Source organism: Oryctolagus cuniculus, chromosome 4 (assembly GCF_051225735.1).
Source record: "Oryctolagus cuniculus isolate XC-2025 breed Fujian yellow rabbit chromosome 4, ASM5122573v1, whole genome shotgun sequence".
Classification (NCBI taxonomy): Eukaryota; Metazoa; Chordata; class Mammalia; order Lagomorpha; family Leporidae; genus Oryctolagus; species Oryctolagus cuniculus.
The window spans coordinates 1,865,250-1,886,274 of record NC_142870.1 but is presented as its reverse complement, the minus strand read 5'-3'; the positions used below and the strand labels follow the sequence as shown (position 1 = coordinate 1,886,274).

The 21,025-nt window shown below is 57.9% G+C and overlaps 2 protein-coding genes across 2 annotated transcripts in view; one reads left to right on the top strand and one right to left on the bottom strand.

Moving 5' to 3' along the window:
• Positions 1-21,025, bottom strand: part of TSPEAR (thrombospondin type laminin G domain and EAR repeats) — a 159,512-nt gene that overhangs the window by 99,608 nt on the left and 38,879 nt on the right. The gene's annotated exons all lie outside the window — the stretch shown is intronic.
• Positions 10,582-12,653, top strand: LOC100343778 (uncharacterized). Its single transcript, XM_017339779.4, has one exon. It carries the CDS (start codon positions 11,439-11,441, stop codon positions 12,393-12,395), a length of 957 nt encoding a protein of 318 aa, XP_017195268.4. The 5' UTR covers positions 10,582-11,438; the 3' UTR covers positions 12,396-12,653.

Below are 21,025 nucleotides of genomic sequence, written 5' to 3'. Positions count from 1 at the left end.
TGTGTCTTGGTTTTCACGCGTGCCGTAATATTCCCAAACTTCCCCCGACTTCCCCTCGGCCCGTGCGTCAGTGCCCGTGGTCCTCGCGCCGCACATCTGTGAGCTTCCTGGTCTCCCGCCAGGGTGAGTCCGCGTCTGTTGGCTCTGAGCTCAGAGGAGACGTCATTCGTTTACCGTCTCCTGGCATTTGTTCCGTGGCCTGACGATGGGCCGGCCTGGAGAGCGGAGGGCAGTCTGGCTTCTGCCGCGCTGGGTCGAGTGCGTTGCCGATGCCGGGCCCCGCTGGGCTCGCTGACCGCGACGGCGCTTTCATCTGGCTGTTTCGTCCTGTTTAAAGGGGGCAGGGGCTGAAGTCTCCAACTGTGCCCGCGCGGCTGCTTCTTCCTTCGTTTGCATCAGTTGGTGTCCGGGCACTCTGAGGCTCCGGTGTCAGGTTCATGAATGACTGTCGTCGCCTTACCTCCTTGGTGTCGCGGGCGCGTGCCGGCGCGCCTGTCCCTGCTTGTCACTCGGAGTGCACGCTGACTGTCGGAGCACGCAGCCCGCTGCTGGTTGCTACTTGCATGAAGCATCTTTCCGTGCTCTCTCTCTCGACCCACTTCCGGCTGGACCCACTTCCGGCTGGACCCACTTCTGGCTTAGGAGCTGTAGATTATAAACTGACTCCAAAGAAAACAGAGGAATTCAGAGCAAGCAAAGAGGCTACACCGCAACAAAAGCAGACCAAGGGCCAGATGGCGCCAACAGGGTCTGCTGAGCACGGATGGAATTGTACCGAGCCGTCCAAATTCACCCAACAGATGGGGACGAGGGAACGCTTTGTGCAGCTCATTTTAAGAAGCTAGCGTTATCCTGGGGCTGGGCACAGCGGGCTAAAGTGCTGCCTGTGATGCTGGCACCCTGTAAGGTTCGAGTCCCGCTGCTCCACTTCCCATCCAGCTCTCTGCTATGGCCTGGGACAGCAGTAGAAGATGGCCCAAGCGCTTGGCCCCTGCACCCGCGTGGGAGACCTGGAAGAAGCTCCTGGCTCTGGCTTCAGCCCAGCCCAACCCCAGCTGTTGCAGCCATTTGTAAAGTGAACCAGCGGATGCAAGACCTCTCTGTGTGTCTCTCCATCTCTGTGATTCTGCCTTTCAAATAAGTAAAGAAGTCTTTTAGGAAGGAAGTCAGCATTTCCTATATCAAAGTGGATAAAAACTGCACACCAATACTTCTTTTAAATACAGATAGAAATACCTCCAAAACAAATACACAGTCAAACCAAAGAGAGCAGCGCAGCAAGAAGGTGGATTTCACACGAGGACCAAGCGGTATTTGTGCCGGGAATGCAAGCGTGACTGACGTGCGAACATCAGCCCGTGGGAGGCGCCACAGACCCAGCACGGAGGAAAACCAAAACGCGCTTCCCCGAGCCAGCACCCTCTCGTGACGAAAACACCCGGCAACACAAGAGCGTGGAGCCGTTTCCCCCAGCACGAAAGAGGGCATTCAGAACAGCCCGGCTCACACCACGTCCGGTGGAGGGCAGCAGGCTCTCCCTGCCCCAAGATCAGGAAGAAGCCGAGACGCCCGCTTCCCGCACCTCCGCTCAGCACCGCTGGGAGTTCCAGCGACCCAGCAGGGACGAATGAAATCAGCCTAGAGAAGAAGAGACGGGACGCGTTCTGAAGCCACACGGAGGGAAGCGGCGGCACTGGCGGCGCAGTAGACTCCAGGTGAGTGGGATCGAAGGAAGGGTCTAGAATTCACCGGAACACCGATGGCGAACCAACCTCCAACAGGAGTGTGGGGCCACACGCCGCGGGAGGGCGGTCTGCTCGCCACGTGCTGCCGGGAAGGCTGGACGTCCACGCGGAGCAGTGCGCCCCGCTCGACACACCTCTGCAAAATCAGCTCCAAATGGGCCGGCGCGGTGGCACGGCGGGTTGGGCTGCTGCCTGCAGCGCCGGCATCCCATCTGGGCACCGGTTCGAGTCTCGGCTGCTCCACTTCCGATGCAGCCCCTGCTAATGCGCCTGGGAAAGCAGCAGAAGGTGGCCCAAGTGCGTGGGCCCCTGCACCCACGTGAGACCCCGATGGAGCTCTGGGCCCAGGGAACAAAAGAAAAAAAACAGGTACATTTTGTTTCACCAAATTCAGAAGGGCTGTGCCTCAGACTCCCGCGATGGGAAACCCGCGGAAGCCATACCTCGGGCAGGGTCTCAGTCCTGATAAGGGTCTGACACCAAGAAAACACCAAGAAGGTCGACATCTCAACAACACAGAAAGCAGTAAACACGGGCAGCAGCAGGTGTGTGGCCAAGGCCCCCGCGCACGCAGAGTGCCTGGGTTCAGGTCTCTGCCCTGGCCCCCGACCCCCGCTTCCCGCCAGGGCCGACCCTGGACGGCGGGGCTGAGGTTCAAGTAGCTGGGTCCCTGCCAGCCACGTCGTAGGCTTGGGTTCTGTCCCCAGCGCCCGACCTGGGGATGACCCGACAGATGGGAGCCCTTTTCATCTGTCTCTGCATCAAAAATTAAATAAACAAATGTAAAGCGGGCAAAAGCCTTTCCCAGCCCAGAGGAAGCACAGGAGGACCACAAGGGCATGACAAGGACAATGTCACTGGTCAGTAGGGAAATGCAAACCAGTACCACAGACACCACTTCACGTCCACCAGGGCGGTGTAACACACACACGCACATGCACACACACACACGCACACACACACGTGCACACACGTGCCACGCATGCACATACATGCACTGCACACAGGCTCACACACACACACACACACACGCACACACGATAACCAGCGCTGACTAGGACACAGAGAAAGTGGGACCTCGGGTATTGCTGGTGGGAGTGGAGAAGGAGACACAGCTCCTCAAAGTCAAACACCGCGTTGCCGCCCGGCCCAGCGAGTCCTCTCCTGAGAGCCCGCAACCGGAAAGAGGTGTCCACAAGAACCACTGCACAGAACGCTCGTGGTGGAAGCCCCCCGGGCTCAGGCGTGGGTGAACAGAGGGCGGGGTTTCCGTACACGGGATATCACACAGCCGCAAACAGGAGTGGGATTCTGAACACGCAGCAGCGGGCGAATCCCGCAAACATAGCGCTGGGGAGAGCAGCTGGACACCATCCGCATCGTCTCTGAGAAGCATCAGAAAGGGCCGATCCCGAGAGGCCGCGACTGACGCGGTGTGGGAGAAACGGCCCCGTCCCGTGCGGCGCACTCTGGGGCGTGAGAATGTTCCGGACAAGACGGCAGCGGTGGTGGCACTGCACCGCGGCTGTGCTAACTGCCACTGGACGCAGACCCCAGACTGGACAAACCAGCCTTCTGCCGTCCCTGTTAGCACAAGGAAGCCGCGAGCGCCGAGGCCCTGCACCAGCAGTGGGCGCTCTTGTCAGTGGTCTCACAGGCAGGGGATCCTGGTCAGGGGGCGGGCCTAACCGTCCTGAGACAGAGCGGCCACTTTCTGAAACTTGGGTTCTCTGCGCCTCAGCCGCCCTTTAAACCGTCCTCTGAGCCCTCCTCTGCCGTGCAAGCTGCAAGCTTGTTTAGGAGTCCTTATTGATTTCAAAGTCAGAGTTGCACAGGGAGAGGAGACTTCATCTGCTGGTCCACTCCCCAAATGGCTGTAACAACCAGGGCTTGGGCCAAAGCCAGGAGCCAGGAGCTTCCTCCGGGTCTCCGACGTGGGTGCAGGGACCCAAGCACGCGGGCCATCTTCCACTGCTTTCCCAGGCCACAGCAGAGAGCTGGATGGGAAGTGGAGCAGCTGGGACTTGAACCAGCGCCCATATGGGATGCTTTACCCGCCACGCCAGAGCGCCAGCCCCACGTAATTGCAAATATTTGCTGGCGGTTCAGTTTCTCGGTTTTAAACGCCAGGTTTCTTAGGTCCTGGTGGTTCTGACATTGGCTGCTGGGCCTGACCCCTGGCAGAGGCAGTCCCTTTGCACAGCGCCATGGGTGGAGTGAGGACGGTGCAGGTGCAGGGGGTGTGGGGCCTCCAGCTGCAGGCTGCCGCCCCCCGTGCTGTGAGCTTCCCTGCCTCGAGGATCTTCTTCAGGTGTGACCTCTTCCCTGAAGAATTCTCCATCGTCATGACCTTGAAATGCCCCCACCTCACACCCAAGGTCAGTGGCACTTTTTGTCTTTACGTCAGGATGCCCCGTTCCCTCTCCGAGGCTCCCCATGCCAGTGATGCAAGGGTGCGACTGGTCGGGCACGGCGAGGTCTCCGAGGGCACCGTGGGGGTCAGGGGAGCCTCGCCTTGCTAGGTGGTCCTAGCTCCCCGTCACTGGGACATGCATGCGGGTCTCAGCGTCTGTGCTGGTTCTGCCTGCGGTTACAGGTGCAGAGCTTGGAGGCTCAGGCTTGATGCCCTCGGGCAGGGAACAGTGAAATCACCAATGCAGCCTGCGCTGGCTGGCCCCTCACCTGAGGTTTGCTGCCCCACGGATCCCAGACCCAGACTCAGCCTGCCTCTCCCCCTCCCAACGGTCTGGAAGGTGGAGGCCAATGTCCCCCTCCCCACGGTTCCTGGGACGATGGCCATCATGTGTGCAGCAAACTCCTCTGGAGTGGCCAAGAGTGAGGTCACGCGGGTTCGGGGAGCACAGCTCTTCCCGGTGGCGGCAGCACCCTGAGGGTTTCCTGGGGACGGCAGTCCTGGCACGTCCTGATGATTTCTCAGCCGTCCCATCCCGGTCCTTTTTTTTTTTTTTTTAATTTATTTATTTATTTTTTTTTTTGACAGGCAGAGTGGATAGTGAGAGAGAGAGACAGAGAGAAAGGTCTTCCTTTTTGCCATTGGTTCACCCTCCAATGGCCGCTGTGGCCGGTGCACCACGCTGATCCGATGGCAGGAGCCAGGTGCTTCTCCTGGTCTCCCATGGGGTGCAGGACCCAAGCACTTGGGCCATCCTCCACAGCAGAGAGCTGGCCTGGAAGAGGGGCAACCGGGACAGAATCCAGCGCCCCGACCGGGACTAGAACCCAGTGTGCCAGCGCCGCAAGGCGGAGGATTAGCCTAGTGAGCTGCGGCGCCGGCCCCCAGTCCTCTTGTCTCATCTCCTGGAAAACCCAGCTGCTCCATTTTCAGTGACAGAATTTTCCTGTCCTATCATTTCCATTTCACTCTTTTGTACGCACACACACACACACACACACACACATACAAATTCCCACTTTCCGTTTAAATTCTTCATCTTACCAATTATCTTACTGAACGCGACTATAAAATTTTTAAATATGATTCACTGATTGGTATGAGAGGCAGAGAGAGCTCCCATCCAGTGGTTCACGCTCCAAATGCCCACAAATGCTGGGCATCAAGACGGAGCTGGAACCCGACCCCGGGCTCCCGCAGGCACGGCAGGGTCCTGCCCGCTTGAGCCATCACCTGCTGCCTCCCAGGGTGCCCGTCAGCAGGAAGCTGGGACAGGAGTGGAGACGAGACTCAAGCCCAGGCACTCATGTGGGATGCGGGAGTCTGACCTCTGTGTGCACCACTGTGCCAGCGCCTGCCCGCCCGACTCCACCGTCTGGCTCCAGTGACGCCACTGCGTGCCCAGCTCTGTCCATCATGGGTCTGGAAGGCACCTGCCACCAGCCACACTTTCTCCTTTCTGTCCTACACAGCAGTTTTCCACAGCGTTACTGAGACGTCATCCACATGCCCTCCAGTCCCGCCCTCTTCAGCTCTCGCCCCGGGGCCCTGCCTCAGCCTCTGCCCTGAGCGGCGCCTTCCTCCTCTCTGGCTCTGTGCACCTACCTCTGGCCACACGAGTGCATGGTACGATTTAGGATCTGGCAACTGGCTTCCTGCACTCAGCACACCGCCTTCCCGGGCCAGGTCAGGGCACAGGTCAGGGCATCGCTCCTTCTCGCGCCTGAATAGTGCTCCCGTGGACATCTGGATTCTGGTTGTCCACTCATCCCTCGATGGACACTTGAGTGAGTTGCTTCCACCTTTGGGATGACGACTGTTGCCGAGACATAAGCATTCACGTACACCGTTCATGTCTCCTTTTCTCTGGGGTCTATACCTTGGGGTGGATTCCCAAGTCAGATGGTGATTCTGTGATGGTCTTTGGGGGAGCGTCAGACTTCTTTCCCAGGTAGCACCCATTTTGTACGCTCTCCAGTGGTACAGGGCCGTAGATGTCTTCATGTCCCCGCCAGCACAAGCTGTATGGTTCTACCCTCACGTGGGCAAGCACTGGTGTCTCGTCATGGTTTGACTCGATGTCCCAGCTGAGTCATTACGCTGATATTCCGCTGTGGTGTGCCGGCCGTTTCTGCATCTTCTTTGGAAATACCTGTCCAAATTCTCGGTGAAGGCTTTTCACTGGGTTAACTGCCGTTTTATTGTTCAGTTATAAAAAGTTCTCTGTATATTCAATAAAACTCCCTTGTCAAATACAGGATGTGAAGCATTTGTTCCCATTCTGTGACTGTATTTTTACTTCTTGATAGAATTCTTTGAGGCACACTTCTTAATTTTTATGAAGTTCAACTTCTTTTGTTGCTTATACTTTTGGCACGATATTTAAGAATCTGATGCCAAATCTGAGGTTATTAAGACTTACCCCTGTGTTTTCTCCTAAGAGTTTTACAGACGTAGCACTTAGATTTAAGTCTGATTAATCGGGGTTGATTTTGTGTATGACATGAAGTAGGGGTCCAGCTCGCTCTTTCTGCATATGGCTATCCACTGTCCTAGCAGCATTTACTAAATAGACAAAAACTCCCCCTCTGGAAGGACTCGGCACCTGTTCTGGAAACCAATGGGCCACATATTTACGGGCTTCTTCCTGGAGTCTCAATTTCACCCTATTGGCTCGTCTATGTTTATGCCGGGACCACGGTGTCTTCAATACTCTAAGTTTGTAGTACGTTTTAAAATTTCCTACCATGAGTCATCCAACTTTGCTCTTACTTTTCAAAGATTTTGTTGTTGTTACCCTTTGCAATTACATATTAATTCTAAGCTAATTTGTCAATTTCTACAAGTAAGTTAGCTTGGAGTCTGATAGGGAGAAAATAAATCAGTAGGTAGATTTGGGAATGTTGCCACAGCAACAAGGCTGCATCCCCGACCCGCGATCATGGGTGTTTGGCCATTGATGCACATTCTTTTAACAAGACTAAAGCCATGGTTTATAGCCTTCAGGGGATATGTTTTGTAATTCTTTTGTCCAATCAACTCCTGTGTATAGCTTTTCCTTTTGATGCTATTACACATAGAATATCCCAATCCCTTGGCTTTTCCATGGCCAATGTGTAGAAATAGAGTTGGTTTTGGTGTGTTGATCTTGTATCTGCAGTCTTGCTAAGTCGTTCACTAGTGCTGTCTTTCTAGTAGAGTCCTTAGGGTTTTCTATGTGTGAGATCACGTCGCCCGTGAGCAGAGATGCTGTGGCTTCCTCCTCTCCAATCTCCACACTTGTTCTTTCTCTTGCCTGGTGCCCTCACGAGAGCCGCCAGCACCAGGCTGGACAGAAGTGGCAGCACACATGCCCGTCTCCTTCCTGATCTCAGGGAGAAGCACCCGGGCTTCCACACTGCGTGTGGCGTCCTCTGTGGGCCCCGCACTGAGGAAGTGTCCTTCTGTCGCTGGATTTGCGATTGCTGTTTTCACAGAGTGGTGGCCATTACTAAGTCCTTTTCTCATTTGGTGACTTGTGACTCCATCTGTTCTGATGCACTGTACTACACGACTGTCAATCTTGCGTCCCTGGTGATGCTGAACAATTCTTTTCATGTTGCAAGAGTCAGTATTGTGTTGAGGATTTTATAACCACCAGACTCACTGGTCTCTGCTTGTATTTCCTGGTGACGTCTTTGCACAGTTATGGGATGTAAGAACGTGAGTAATCGTGGCCTCACAGAATGGGCTTGGAAGTATCAGCTCTTCCTCAGGTTGTTGGAAGGGTTTGTGCAGCATTAGTTATTAACTCCTCTTTATCTATTTCTGCTCTAACTTTTATTATTTCCTTTTTTGTGCTTGCTTTATATTTAGCTGTTTTCATTTCCCAATGTTTTAAAGCAGGAGGTTGAATTACTGATTGAGACCTTTCTTAAAATAGGTCTTTACAACTATAAACTCCTCTTTAAACAGTGCTTTTGCTGCCTCCCATACACTCCAGGACTTTGGTTTCCGTTTTTACTCACGTTAATATATTCTTATTTGCTTTCTGATGTCTTCTTTGACCCTTTGATAATCTAGGACTGTGTTGAATTCCCACATACTTGTGAAGTTTCCAGTCACTTCTAATTCCATTACGCTGTAGTCAGAGAACACACTCTGCACCACTTCTCTACTCTGCGACTGACCGAGGTTGGCGTCACGGCCCAGCACGGGTCCTACCCTAGACAAGGCCCTGTGCCGCCCAGCAGCAGGTGCGTTCTGCGGTCGTCAGGCGGCGTCACTGCGGACGTCTCCAGGCCCTCTGTACTTTACTGCTCTAGCCTTCTGTGTCCTGTTGATCTCCCGAGGCAGTCCACCTGTTATCGGAATGCAGGCAGTGGATGTTGTCAGTCACGCTGCTGAGTCGTCCATTTCTGTCTTCCTGTCGTGTTTTGCTTGTATTGTGCTGCTCGGTATTATTTGCATTTGTTTGTTGTATCTTCCTGATGGGTTGACCTGTTAGTCATTATAAAGTGACCCTATACTTCTAGTAAAGACTGTTGTTTTCAAGTCTATTTTGTCTGAACTCAGGTTAGCCACCCTACTTTTTGATAGCTGCTGTTTGCATTGTATAGCTCTCTCCATCCTTTTACATTCAACCTGTTCCTTTGAATCTCAGCTATGTCCATTATATAGAGCATTTAGTTGAATCTTGTATTTAAATCCAATAGAACAGTCTCTGCCTTTTGAGTGGATTATGTAACTCATTCATAGCTAAGGTTGTTCTTCATATACAGTTGGTCCTCATTATTTTTGGATTTTCTACTTGCACTCTTTAAACTGATTGTAACCCCCAAACCCATACTTGCGAATTTTGTGGTCACTCATGGGCATCCACAGGGTGGTAAGAAAATCTCAGCCCCTTGGCCTGCGCCGTGGCTCACTAGGCTAATCCTCCGCCTTGCAGCGCCAGCACACCGGGTTCTAGTCCCGGTCGGGGCGCCGGATTCTGTCCCGGTTGCCCCTCTTCCAGGCCAGCTCTCTGTTGTGGCCCGGGAGTGCAGTGGAGGATGGCCCAAGTGCTTGGGCCCTGCACCCCATGGGAGACCAGGAGAAGCACCTGGCTCCTGCCATCGGATCAGCGCGGTGCGCCGGCCGCGGCGGCCATTGGAGAGTGAACCAACGGCAAAGGAAGACCTTTCTCTCTGTCTCTCTCTCTCACTGTCCACTCTGCCTGTCAAAAAATAAAAATAAAAAATAAAAAAATTTTTAAAAGCATGTCAGCCCCCAACACCTGGCCCTCCAGAGGCTGAGCAAGGGGAGACTCCGCCTTCTTTCAGCCTCCTACAGGAAGTAGCTTCGGAGGCCCCTTTAACACCGCCTGCCCAGTTTTTGTGTTTGCTGTTGTGATTTCCCTCGGTGTGATGATGGAGGCAGTGCAGTGTCCAAGGGCACAGGCTCTGTCGTGACGGTGCACACGTGTGTCAGACTCATCTATGCAGTTGTGAGTTACAGTGCTGTTGGGTACGAACTCAGCGCTGATGCATAAGCTGTCAAATCAAACACGCACAAAGCAAGGCGATGCACTGCTGACGATGGGACCAGACGTTCTCAGGAACCTAACTCTATTTCTGCTTGAACAAAAGTGTAACACTTGCCGATTCAGCACCGGCCGTGGCTTCATGTGACGCAATTACCAGCAGAAACAAAAGTCAGCTGCAGTCGCCTTGGTGTCTTCTATTTTACTTTTATTCCTGGTCCGTCCGACATCTTTTCCTGGGCTTCACGCCTCTCTTCCTTCTTCACTCTCTTTTGGCATCCGGTGAAGATCTTTCTAATGCAGCATTTTGATTCAGTCCGTGATGCCTTCACTCTGCTGCTCTAGCTTGTCCGTAGTGGTTGCCCACTGCTTACCATACACTTCTCTTATCAAAATGAACTTCCGACTTACGGTACCTTCATTCCAGGGAGGATAAAAAGAATGTGTCCTGTGTACGTCTATGCCTTTTCTGCTTCTGTGGCTTCATGGTTACACGTGCTGCATCTACACATGGAAAAGGCCTGACTGTGTCCTCGCGGTGACTGACTCCTAGGGTTCTTGACTGTGTCCTCGCGGTGACTGATTCTAGGGTTCTTGACGTTTAAAGACGCTCAGAGAACACGGGAGTGGGTCTGTGTTTACTGCCCGGTCCCCTCGCTCCTGCAGACGTCAAGGTCGGCCCAGTGCAGCTGCCTCCCGTGCACGGTTTCGTGCTGTGGTCCTCAAAGCCATCAGGCTTCCGTGTGGCACAGGCCCAGCCCGGCGTCGTGCACCCTCTCACAGTTTCCCTCCGAGAGGAGGAAGCCGTGCGGGCGGAGTGCCCTCTACCGCCGTGTGATTCCTCACTGTGCTCCGGGTTTTCCACTGAATTTGACTTCCGCCTGGGGCCGCTTCCCACCTGGACTCCAGGGCACGCACCTGGAGATGTCTGCTCACCCTCCAGTATTTCATTTACCTAGAATGCCTGCCCTTGCCTTCAATTCTGAATGATGGCTGTGTTGGATACAGGATTCCTGGCTCGCAGTTCTGGCCCTCTGAGTACCTGGAGTATTGATCACCCACCACCCCCAGCCACCAGTCTGATGTCAGTCACTGACCCTCCGGGGCTCCCATGGATGTGACCTGTCGTTTCTTCTCGCTGCTTCTGGAACGTTCTCCTTGTTCTTGACTTCAGCTTTTTTACTTTCCTGCAGTGATCTGTGGGTTTTCTGTCCTACTTGGCACTGACTGAGCTCCTGCCCATCCCCCCACTCACAACCAGCAGTGAGGACGCACAGAGACCATCCTCGGTGTGACCAGCACAGCCCAGCGTCATCGGACCCATCACAGTAGAATGCACGTCTGCCTTCCCACAGAGCCTGGAGTCCGAGGTCCCCGTCCCCGTCACCCTCTGGAGGAGGATTTCATTTAAAGACGACCCCGGGATGCAGCAGGCACTGGCACTGAGGGCGCCGTCACGGCTGCTGCCCGTGCCCATGGAGCGCCGCGGCGATCGGCTTCGCTGCTGGTTTTCTCCAGGATAAGGCAGGTCGGGACAGCCCAGCACAGCTCCAGAGAGCAACAAGACAGCAGCATCCACGCAGCGTGAACAAGGAACAAGAAAACAATGAAGCGCCCAAAAGCCAGGAAGCTGGAGGCTCCGCCCAGCGGCTGCTGGGAAAACAAACACCACAGAGGGGTATAAAAGCCCCAACAGCCCTGAGCACCTCACACCCTCACCCACTCACTCACCCACTCACCCCTGCCCAGCTCACCACCCGCCAGAGCCACCTCCACCATGTCCGTCTGCTCCAGCAACCTGAGCTACGGCAGCAACGTCTGCATGCCCGGCTCCTGTGACCCCTGCCCCGACTCCTGGCAGGTGGACGACTGCCCAGAGAGCTGCTGCGAGCCCCCCTGCTGCGCCCCCAGCTGCTGCGCCCCAGCCCCCTCCGTGACCCTCGTCTGCACCCCAGGGAGCTGCCAGTCAGCGTGCACCAGCTCCTGCACGCCCCTGTGCTGCCAGCAGTCTAGCTGCCAGCCCTCGTGCTGCTCCTCCAACCCCTGCCAGCAGCCCAGCTGTGTGACCCTCTGCTGCAAGCCCCTGAGCTGTGTGCCCGTCTCCTGTGTGCCCGTCTGCTCTGGGACCCCTTCCTCCTGCTGCCAGCAGTCTAGCTGCCAGCCATCCTGCTGCTCCTCCAACCCCTGCCAGCAGCCCAGCTGTGTGACCCTCTGCTGCAAGCCCGTGAGCTGTGTGCCCGTCTCCTGTGTGCCCGTCTGCTCTGGGGACTCCTCCTCATGCTGCCAGCAGTCTAGCTGCCAGCCCTCATGCTGCTCCTCCCCCTGCCAGCAGCCCAGCTGTGTGACCCTCTGCTGCAGGCCCCTGAGCTGTGTGCCCGTCTCCTGTGTGCCCGTCTGCTCTGGGGGCTCCTCCCCCTGCTGCCAGCCGTCCTGCAGCCCCTCCCCCTGCCAGCAGCCCAGCCGTGTGACCCTCTGCTGCAAGCCCCTGAGCTGTGTGCCCGTCTGCCCACGCCCCTCGTGCTGCCAGCCCAGCCCCTGCCCCTCGTCCTGCTGCAGACCCTCCTCCTGCGTGTCCCTGCTCTGCCGCCCCGTGTGCAGGCCCGCCTGCTGCGTGCCCGCCCCCTCCTGCCAGCCCAGCTGCTGCCGCCCGGCCTCCTGCGTGTCCCTGCTCTGCCGCCCCGCCTGCTCCCGCCCCGCCTGCTGCGGCCTCTCCTCGGGACAGTCCTGCTGCTGACGTCCTGAATCTCCTCTGGGCCCCTGTCACAGGCCGGGTCCCAGCTGTCCCTGCAGCTGCACCCTCTCTGGCTTCCACAGCACAGGGTCAGGCAGGCCCCAGTCTGTCCCTGAGGTGCCACCAGGTCTTTTAGACCTGGCCACAGCCCTACCTCTCCCCCCAGTGCCCCAGGGTGACCCTCACCCCCAGCCGACGCGGCCCCAGCCCGGGCAGTGGTCCCACCCAGAGTCCTAATAAAGCTGCTGTGTTCTCCACTGACCGTCTCTGTCCTGCTGTGCACTCGCGGGGAGGGGTGCGGGCGATGGGACATGAGGCCTCCTGGGCTGGCTCCTGCCCACCAGGGAACACAGCCAGAGGGGAGAAGGGCCCGTCCAGCACCGTGGGAGGGCTGAGGCCATGATCGGGGGGCTGTGAGGAGGTGGGGGTCGGGGAGGGCTTCCCCTGGGAAGAGCACGTGTTGCCCGGTTCTGCGCAGACTCGGCAAATCCACAGAAGACGGACTGTTGGGCGCCAGGGCCGGGAGGGCGGGGGGTGGGGAGAGGTGTGCACAGCGTGTTCCAGGACGACACGCTGGTGGCGGGAATCCAGTGAACACCCACGACCTCCGCTTGTGAGTGATGCCTGGGGGCCTGAAAGCAGAGCCCTCGGCCCCTCCCATGGTGGAGGCGGGGCCACGGATCGCCCCTCCCCTTTTCCCAGGGACTAGTGGCTGAGCTGCCCACAAGTCTCAGCTGCTCCAGCTGCTCCAGCTCGCTGCTAATGCGCTTGGAAAGCACCGGAAGACGGCCTGAATGCTTGGGCCCCGGCACCCACGCGGGAGCCCCGGATGGAGCCCCAGCTCCTGCCCTCCGCTTAGCCCAGATCCAGCCATTGCAGCCACCTGAGGCGTGAACCCGTAAATGGAAGCTATCTCTGTTTCTCTTTTGCCTTTCAAATAAATGAATCTTAAAAAAAAATCTCCCCCAGCGAGGAGGCGGTCAAGAGGCTCCCTGAGCACCTGGCCTGTGGGGCCGCACGAGGATGGCCAGGAGCTTGGGGTCTTCTACGCAGACTCCAGTCCTGCAGACGCTGCCCCACAGAGGCAACGCAAGGGCCTGGTGGGACGCTCCGCCCGGGGGCTCCGGCACAGGCAGTGCTGCGCACACTCTGGCCACCAGCTTGAGCAGGGAGCCCAGCGGGCAGCTCAGGGCAGCGCGTGTGTCCCCCGTGCGGGGCTGTGTCATCTCGTCCACGAACACCCAACAACCCAGACTTCTCTCAGGCACAGCGGGCACAGCCAAGCATGGCACAAAGCAGAGCAAGCCCAGTGCAGACCGCGGAGCACTGGGGAGGCTGCCAGGGCGGCGCCCCCACCCACGGGGGTCCCCAAGCCACGGATGCCTGAAGCCATGGAGCCCAAACCCACGTGTGCTGTGCTTTTTCCTGCACATATACACGCACACGCACACACATGCACACACGTGCTCATACACATGCACACACGTGTACCTGTGACGAAGCTCAATTCATAAACCAGGCACAGCAAGTGATTAGCAATCATACCTAATAATAGTCATAAAGTAATTATCACCGTATAGTGGAACAAAAATTATTTAAAATTTAAAAAAATATTTATTTCTAGAATTCTCCATTTGCAAACTGAAAAGTGTGGCAGGCACTGGGGTGGAGGAGGGGAGACGCACGCCAGGGCTGGGGGACCCTGGGAGGGGCCAGCAGGGGCCGAGGGCCGAGGTGGGCGGGACCAGAGGCGCTGAGGCACCTGCAGGCGACCCCAGCAGAGCCAGCATCCGTGTCCCCCAGAGCTCCAGGCGGGGAAGCCCAGTGCCTGCCGACCCACACGGCGTCAGCCCGGCCACGGCACGGAAGAACTGTGCTGATTCGAGGCTCACTGGGACTGCGCCCCGGGCAGCCGCGACGGTGCTCTCTGTCTGGGGGGTCGGTGGCTCCCAGCCTGACAGCACGGAGTGGTCAAATCCAGGGAAGTATCCACCTGATGCGCACTCAGGAACCCTGTGTCCTGGAGGAGGGGGAGGAGGAGCGGGGGAGGGGGAGCGGGGGAGGGGGAGCGGGGGAGGGGGAGGGAGGGGGAGGAGGACAGCTGGACCCCAGGCCCTTATGAGCCCCAGTCTGAACACAGGCTGCTCTCGGCCTCCTGGGCCGCCTGCCTGGCCCGCCAGGTGTGTTCTCTCCATTTAACGATGTGACCTGCTCTCCCTGGTCTGTGAGACTGGACTCTCCCTCTCTCTACCCCCCTCCTTCTCCCTCTCCCTCCCCCCCTCCCCTCCCCTCTCTGGTTCTGTCCTGTCTGGTCTGATGATGCCCCCACCCCGATAAACCTCGCTACCTCGCTGACCACTGCTCCCTGTCTCACGTCTGAATTCTTTCTCGCATGAAGACGAGCACCTCCTTCTGGTCACCCGTTAGCCCTGCGTCATGGCCTCCTGCAGACGCACAGGCCTCTGGGATGGGGGCTCAGACGGGAGCTGCACCTGCACCGGCCTCTCCTGCCTGGGCCCCCCGGGCCGGGGAGTCTGCAGCCACGCTACTCACACAGCTCCCCTTTCTCCTCCAGCCTCCACCTCGCTCGCGGGCCTCGCACACGCTCACGGCTCACCTCAATACCGTGTTCTGGAGAATTCTCTGCGGTCTTTGCCTCGACGGGACACGCAGAGAGCTGGGGAGGTAGGGAGCTGAGAGCAGCGCACACCACGCTGACTGCGGCCGTGAAACCAGGACAGGTGCAGCCCAGGGCCCACACAGGGGACAGCGGCAGGCTGGCCCCACCTCGAGGCCTCAGGCTCCTGCCCACTGCCCTGAAGAACCACCAAGTTCCCATGTACCCCAGGGGCTGGGGCCGTTCATCCTTTGCGGGCTCAGAGGCCTGGCTGAGACACGCAGCAGAACCCTGGGGTGGTGGGGTGGGGAGGCTGTGGGCTCAGTGGGCCACTGGCCCTGGAGAGCCAAGCAGCCCTGGCCAGATGAGCTGATGAGCACTGGGCGCTCGAGTCAGCCCCTTTGCAAAGAAGAGAGTGGCTGGGGCTGGCGCTGTGGCGCAGTGGGTTAACACCTTGGCCTGAAGCGCTGGCATCCCATATGGGTGCCGGTTCTAGTCCCGGCTGCTCCACTTCTGATCCAGCTCTCTGCTGTGGCCTGGGAAAGCAGTGGAAGATGGCCCAAGTGCCTGGGCCCCTGCACCCGTGTGGGAGACCAGGAAGAAGCTCCTGGCTTCAGATCGGCGTAGCTTGGGCCATTGCAGCCAGTTGGGGAGTGAACCATCAGATGAAAGACCTCTCTCTCTCTCTCTCTCTGCCTTTCCTCTCTGTGTAACTGACTTTCAAATAAATAAATCTTTAAAAAAAGAAGAAGAAGAAGAGAGTGGATAAGGCCCGGGGGCAGGGGCGCAGGAGCTGGGGGCCAGACTGGGAACTGGTGGCCCCTGCTGGGAGCTGGCTGGGGCCCTGCGAGCCCCTCCCCCACCTCCGTTCCAGAGAGAGTGAGCAGTGCGAGAGCCCCAAGAGGACCTGTAAACAGGCGGCAACCACCGCCAAGCAGCACTGACACGAAGTCCTGGACCCGTCGCCTGCTTATTCAAGCGTTAGGAGAAATACAGCACGTCCACTGCTTAGTACACAGAGCCCACGCAGGACTCTTCATGGCTCCAAGAGTTAAAAACACGAGGGAAAGGCTCCACCTCTCCAGGAGCCACGGAAATGTGCAGCACACGTGTTGACATGAATAGCAACCCCACCCAGCGAGGGACAACACGCCCACGGCCACGGCCTCTGGGAACCACGTGAAGCTCCCGCCGAGAAAGCCAGTGGCAGCCCAGGGACCAGCACAGCCAGGCGGCAGGCAGGCACGTGTGCTCTGTGTGGCACCGTGTGCTCTGTGTGGCACCAGCAGGTGGACGGTTGCAGCGTGTTCACGTGGCTGTCGGGAAGCGTCAGGGCACGGCAGTGGCTCACGTCACGTGCGGGAGGTGTTTACGAGGCCGCGACAATCCCAGGCGTGAAGCAGACGCAGCCCACTGTCATCCCCAAGCCCGGGAGAGCCGCCACCATCCAAGACACACAACAGGAGGACACTGTAGTGCTGGGCAGGTCACGGAGAGACCCGGGGCCCAGGAGGGCGTCAGGAGGCAGGCGTGATGTCAGATGTCCAATGTCACTGCCCAGTGCACGCTGGGCAGAACACGGAGCACCAGCCCCTCCCAGGGTAAACAGGGGATGCGGCCTGCTGGCTAGGGCAGGCGACAGCACACACGGGGCACACACGTGGCAGGTACCACACAGGGCAGATGCGGCAGGACTCCCTCAGCAGCCCACACACCTCTGAGAGTTGTTACCGTCAGACTGTGCCAACCCCAACAAAAAATCAAGCAAAGCTGAGAGGTATCAAGAGGGGTTTTTACACACGGCTGCCGGACAGCACCCATTCCAGACCACAGCTCACACAGATGACCACAGCCACACTCAGAGGGCACGCTCCGAGCACGCCTGCCCAGCAGCTGCTCAGTCTCAGACCCACACGGCCTGTGCCCAAAGGTCACTGCTTCCGAATGTCCTGTGGGCAGCCCCATGGTTGGCTACTAACCTAGACCGCAGTAACCAACCCAGACTAGTAACCAACCCAGGTCATAGTAACCAACCCAGACCATAGTAACCAATCCAGATCTCAATAACCAACCCAGACTGCAGTAACCAACCCAGACCATAGTAACCAACCCAGATCAGAATAACCAACCCAGATTCTAGTAACCAACCCAGACCACAGTAACCAACCCAGACCACTGTAACCAACCCAGATTCTAGTAACTAACACAGATTCCAGTAACCAACACAGACCACAGTAACCAACCCAGACCACTGTAACCAACCCAGATACAGTAACCAACCCAGATTCCAGTAACCAACCCAGACCACAGTAACTAACACAGACCACAGTAACCAACCCAGATACAGTAACCAACCCAGATTCTAGTAACCAACACAGATTCCAGTAACTAGCCCAGACCTCAGGAGCCAGCCCAGAGGCCTGCCTGGCAGTGTGACAGATTCTGGACATAGACTGGTTCATGAGAAGACAGCCCAGAACCACATCCCACATTGGAGTCCCTTCTCCAGCTCCTGACCCCAGCTTCCTGCCAGTGCACACCTGGGAAGCAGCAGTGAGGGCTCAGTGGCCGGGTTAGACCAGGATGGAGGCCGGGTCCTGCCACCCACGCGGGAGACCAGGATGGAGGCCGGGTCCTGCCACCCACGCAGGAGACCGGGATGGAGGCCGGGTCCTGCCACCCAAGTGGGAGACCGGGATGGAGGCCGGGTCCTGCCACCCAAGTGGGAGACCAGGATGGAGGCTGGGTCCTGCCACCCAAGTGGGAGACCGGGATGGAGGCCGGGTCCTGCCACCCACGTGGGAGACCGGGATGGAAGCTGGGTCCCTGCCACACATGTGGGAGACCAGGATGGAGGTCGGGTCCCTGCCACCCACGTGGGAGACCAGGATGGAGGCCGGGTCCTGCCACCCACGCGGGAGACCAGGATGGAGGCCGGGTCCTGCCACCCAAGTGGGAGACCAGGATGGAGGCCGGGTCCTGCCACCCACGTGGGAGACCAGGATGGAGGCCGGGTCCTGCCACCCACGTGGGAGACCAGGATGGAGGCCGGGTCCCTGCCACCCACGTGGGAGACCAGGATGGAGGCCGGGTCCTGCCACCCACGTGGGAGACCAGGATGGAGGCCGGGTCCTGCCACCCATGTGGGAGACCAGGATGGAGGCCGGGTCCCTGCCACCCACGTGGGAGACCAGGATGGAGGCCGGGTCCTGCCACCCACGTGGGAGACCAGGATGGAGGCCGGGTCCCTGCCACCCACGTGGGAGACCAGGATGGAGGCCGGGTCCTGCCACCCACGTGGGAGACCGGGATGGAAGCTGGGTCCCTGCCACACATGTGGGAGACCAGGATGGAGGTCGGGTCCCTGCCACCCACGCGGGAGACCAGGATGGAGGCCGGGTCCTGCCACCCACGCGGGAGACCAGGATGGAGGCCGGGTCCTGCCACCCACGTGGGAGACCAGGATGGAGGCCGGGTCCTGCCACCCACGTGGGAGACCAGGATGGAGGCCGGGTCCTGCCACCCACGTGGGAGACCAGGATGGAGGCCGGGTCCTGCCACCCACGTGGGAGACCAGGATGGAGGCCGGGTCCCTGCCACCCACGTGGGAGACCAGGATGGAGGCCGGGTCCTGCCACCCACGTGGGAGACCAGGATGGAGGCCGGGTCCCTGCCACCCACGTGGGAGACCAGGATGGAGGCCGGGTCCTGCCACCCACGTGGGAGACCAGGATGGAGGCCGGGTCCCTGCCACCCACGTGGGAGACCAGGATGAGGCTGGGTCCCTGCCACCCACGTGGGAAACCAGGATGGAGGCCGGGTCCCTGCCACCCACGTGGGAGACCGGGATGGAGGCCGGGTCCTGCCACCCACGTGGGAGACCGGGATGGAGGCTGGGTCCCTGCCACCCATGCAGGAGACCAGGATGGAGGTCGGGTCCTGCCACTCACGTGGGAGACCAGGATGCAGCTCCTAGTCCCCAGCTTCAACCTGGCCCAGCCTGGAGCATTCTGGGCATTTGGGGTGTGAACCAGCCAGTGGCAGTGTCTGTGTGGGAGTGAACCAGCAGATGAGAGCCCTCTCCCTCTTTCTACCTATCTTTCTGCCTCTCAAATAATTTTTAATAAAGCAAAATCTAGTGGCTAGTGCTGTGGCATAGCCGGTAAGGCTTCCACCTGCAGTGCCAGCATCAAGTCCCTGCTGCTCCATTTCTGATCCAGCGCACTGCTGTGGCCTGGGAAAGCAGTAGAAGATGGCTCAAGTCCTTGGGCCCCTGCACGCATGTGGGAGACCTGGAAGAAGCTCCTGGCTCCTGGCTTCAGACCAGCCCAGCTCCAGACTCCTTGGCTATGTGAGGAGTAAACCAGCGGATGGAAGACCTTCCCCCACCCCTCTGCCTCAACCTCTCTGTAACTCTGCCTTTCAAATACATAAATAAATGTTTTTTTTTTTTAATCTGGGGGCAGGCATTCAGCGCAGCAGTTAAATCCCCACACGGGACCCCCCCATCCATATCCACGTGCCTGGCTCCTCCGCTTCTGATCCAGCTTCCTGCTAAGGGGCACACCCTGGGAGCCAACAGAAGATAGCCCAAGAACTTGGGTCCCTGCCACCCATGTGGGAGAGCTGAACAGAGGGGCTGGGCAGGGGTGCACGAGGAGCCAGGAACACAGTCCAGGTCTCCCACGTGAGCAGCAGGGGCCCAGTCGCTGCAGCTGTCTCTGCTGGCCCGGGGCCGCGTTAGCAAGCAGCCGGAGTCTGCAGCCGGAGCTGGGAACTGAACCCAGGTCTCTGATGTGGGGTGCAAGTGTCGTAACCACCAGGCGAAACACCGAATCCCTGTTTGGTTTCTTCACTCTCTAAACCATCTTCCGGAGTGCAGCCCGCGCAGAGGCAGTCACAGCACAGAGATTCTTCTTTGCTCTTTGTGACAGAGGCAGAAACAAAGACTGTGTGTGTTCAAATGCAGTTCTTATGCTGCAGCTGTGGATGTTAGGTTTTTGGTTACGCAGGAAAGCTAATTCCTGAAAGAGTTCATTTTTTCGCGTGTTCCTGACGCAGAAGTTGTAAAGTGATTAGGAGTGATGAGAGCCGCTGGTTCTGGTGCGGTGCGGTCACTCACAGCTCTCGTCTTAGGACACCGCAACATGGCTGAGCTCCTGTCACTGGCCAAACTCTCGGAGCTATCTTAAGTCCTTTGGCATCCACACTTTCAATTCTTCTCTAAAAAGTTTATAGATTTATTAAAAAGACTAACAAATGGGGCCGGTGTAGCAGGTTAAGCTTCAGTGCCCGGTGCTGGCATCCCCTATAGGTGCTGGTTCGAGTCCCGGCTGCTCCACTTCTGACCCAGCTCCCTGCTAATGCACCCAGTAAGGCAGTGGAAGATGTCAAGCCCTTGGGCCCCTGCACCCACGTGGGAGACCCGGAAGAAGCTCCTGCCTCCTGGCTTCAGATCAGCAGCTCCAGCCACTGCGGTCGTCTGGGGAGTGAACCAGAGGACGGAAAACATCTCTCCCTCTCTCCGTAACTCTGCCTCTCAAACAAATAAATAAATATTTTAAGAAGACTAACAAGTACTCTTAAATAGTTTTCTGATACTTTTTTTAAATTTTATTTTATTTATTTTTTGACAGGCGGAGTGGACAGTGAGAGAGAGAGACAGAGAGAAAGTCTTCCTTTGCTGTTGGTTCACCCTCCAATGGCCGCCGCGGCCAGCGCACTGCGCTGATCCAAAGCCAGGAGCCAGGTACTTCTCCTGGTCTCCCATGGGGTGCAGGGCCCAAGCACTTGGGCCATCCTCCACTGCACTCCCGGGCCACAGCAGAGAGCTGGCCTGGAAGAGGGGCAACCGGGACAGAATCTGGCGCCCCGACAGGGACTAGAACCCGGTGTGCCGGCACCGCAAGGCGGAGGATTAGCCTAGTGAGCCGCGGCGCCGGCCTAGTTTTCTGATACTTTTAAGATCATTGAGCTAAACAGAAATTTCCAGAACGGTGATAAAGCAACTGATGGG

Excerpts from the sequence above, each read along its gene's own strand:
- LOC100343778 (XM_017339779.4), top strand. The coding sequence starts at position 11,439 with ATGTCCGTCTGCTCCAGCAACCTGAGCTACGGCAGCAACGTCTGCATG.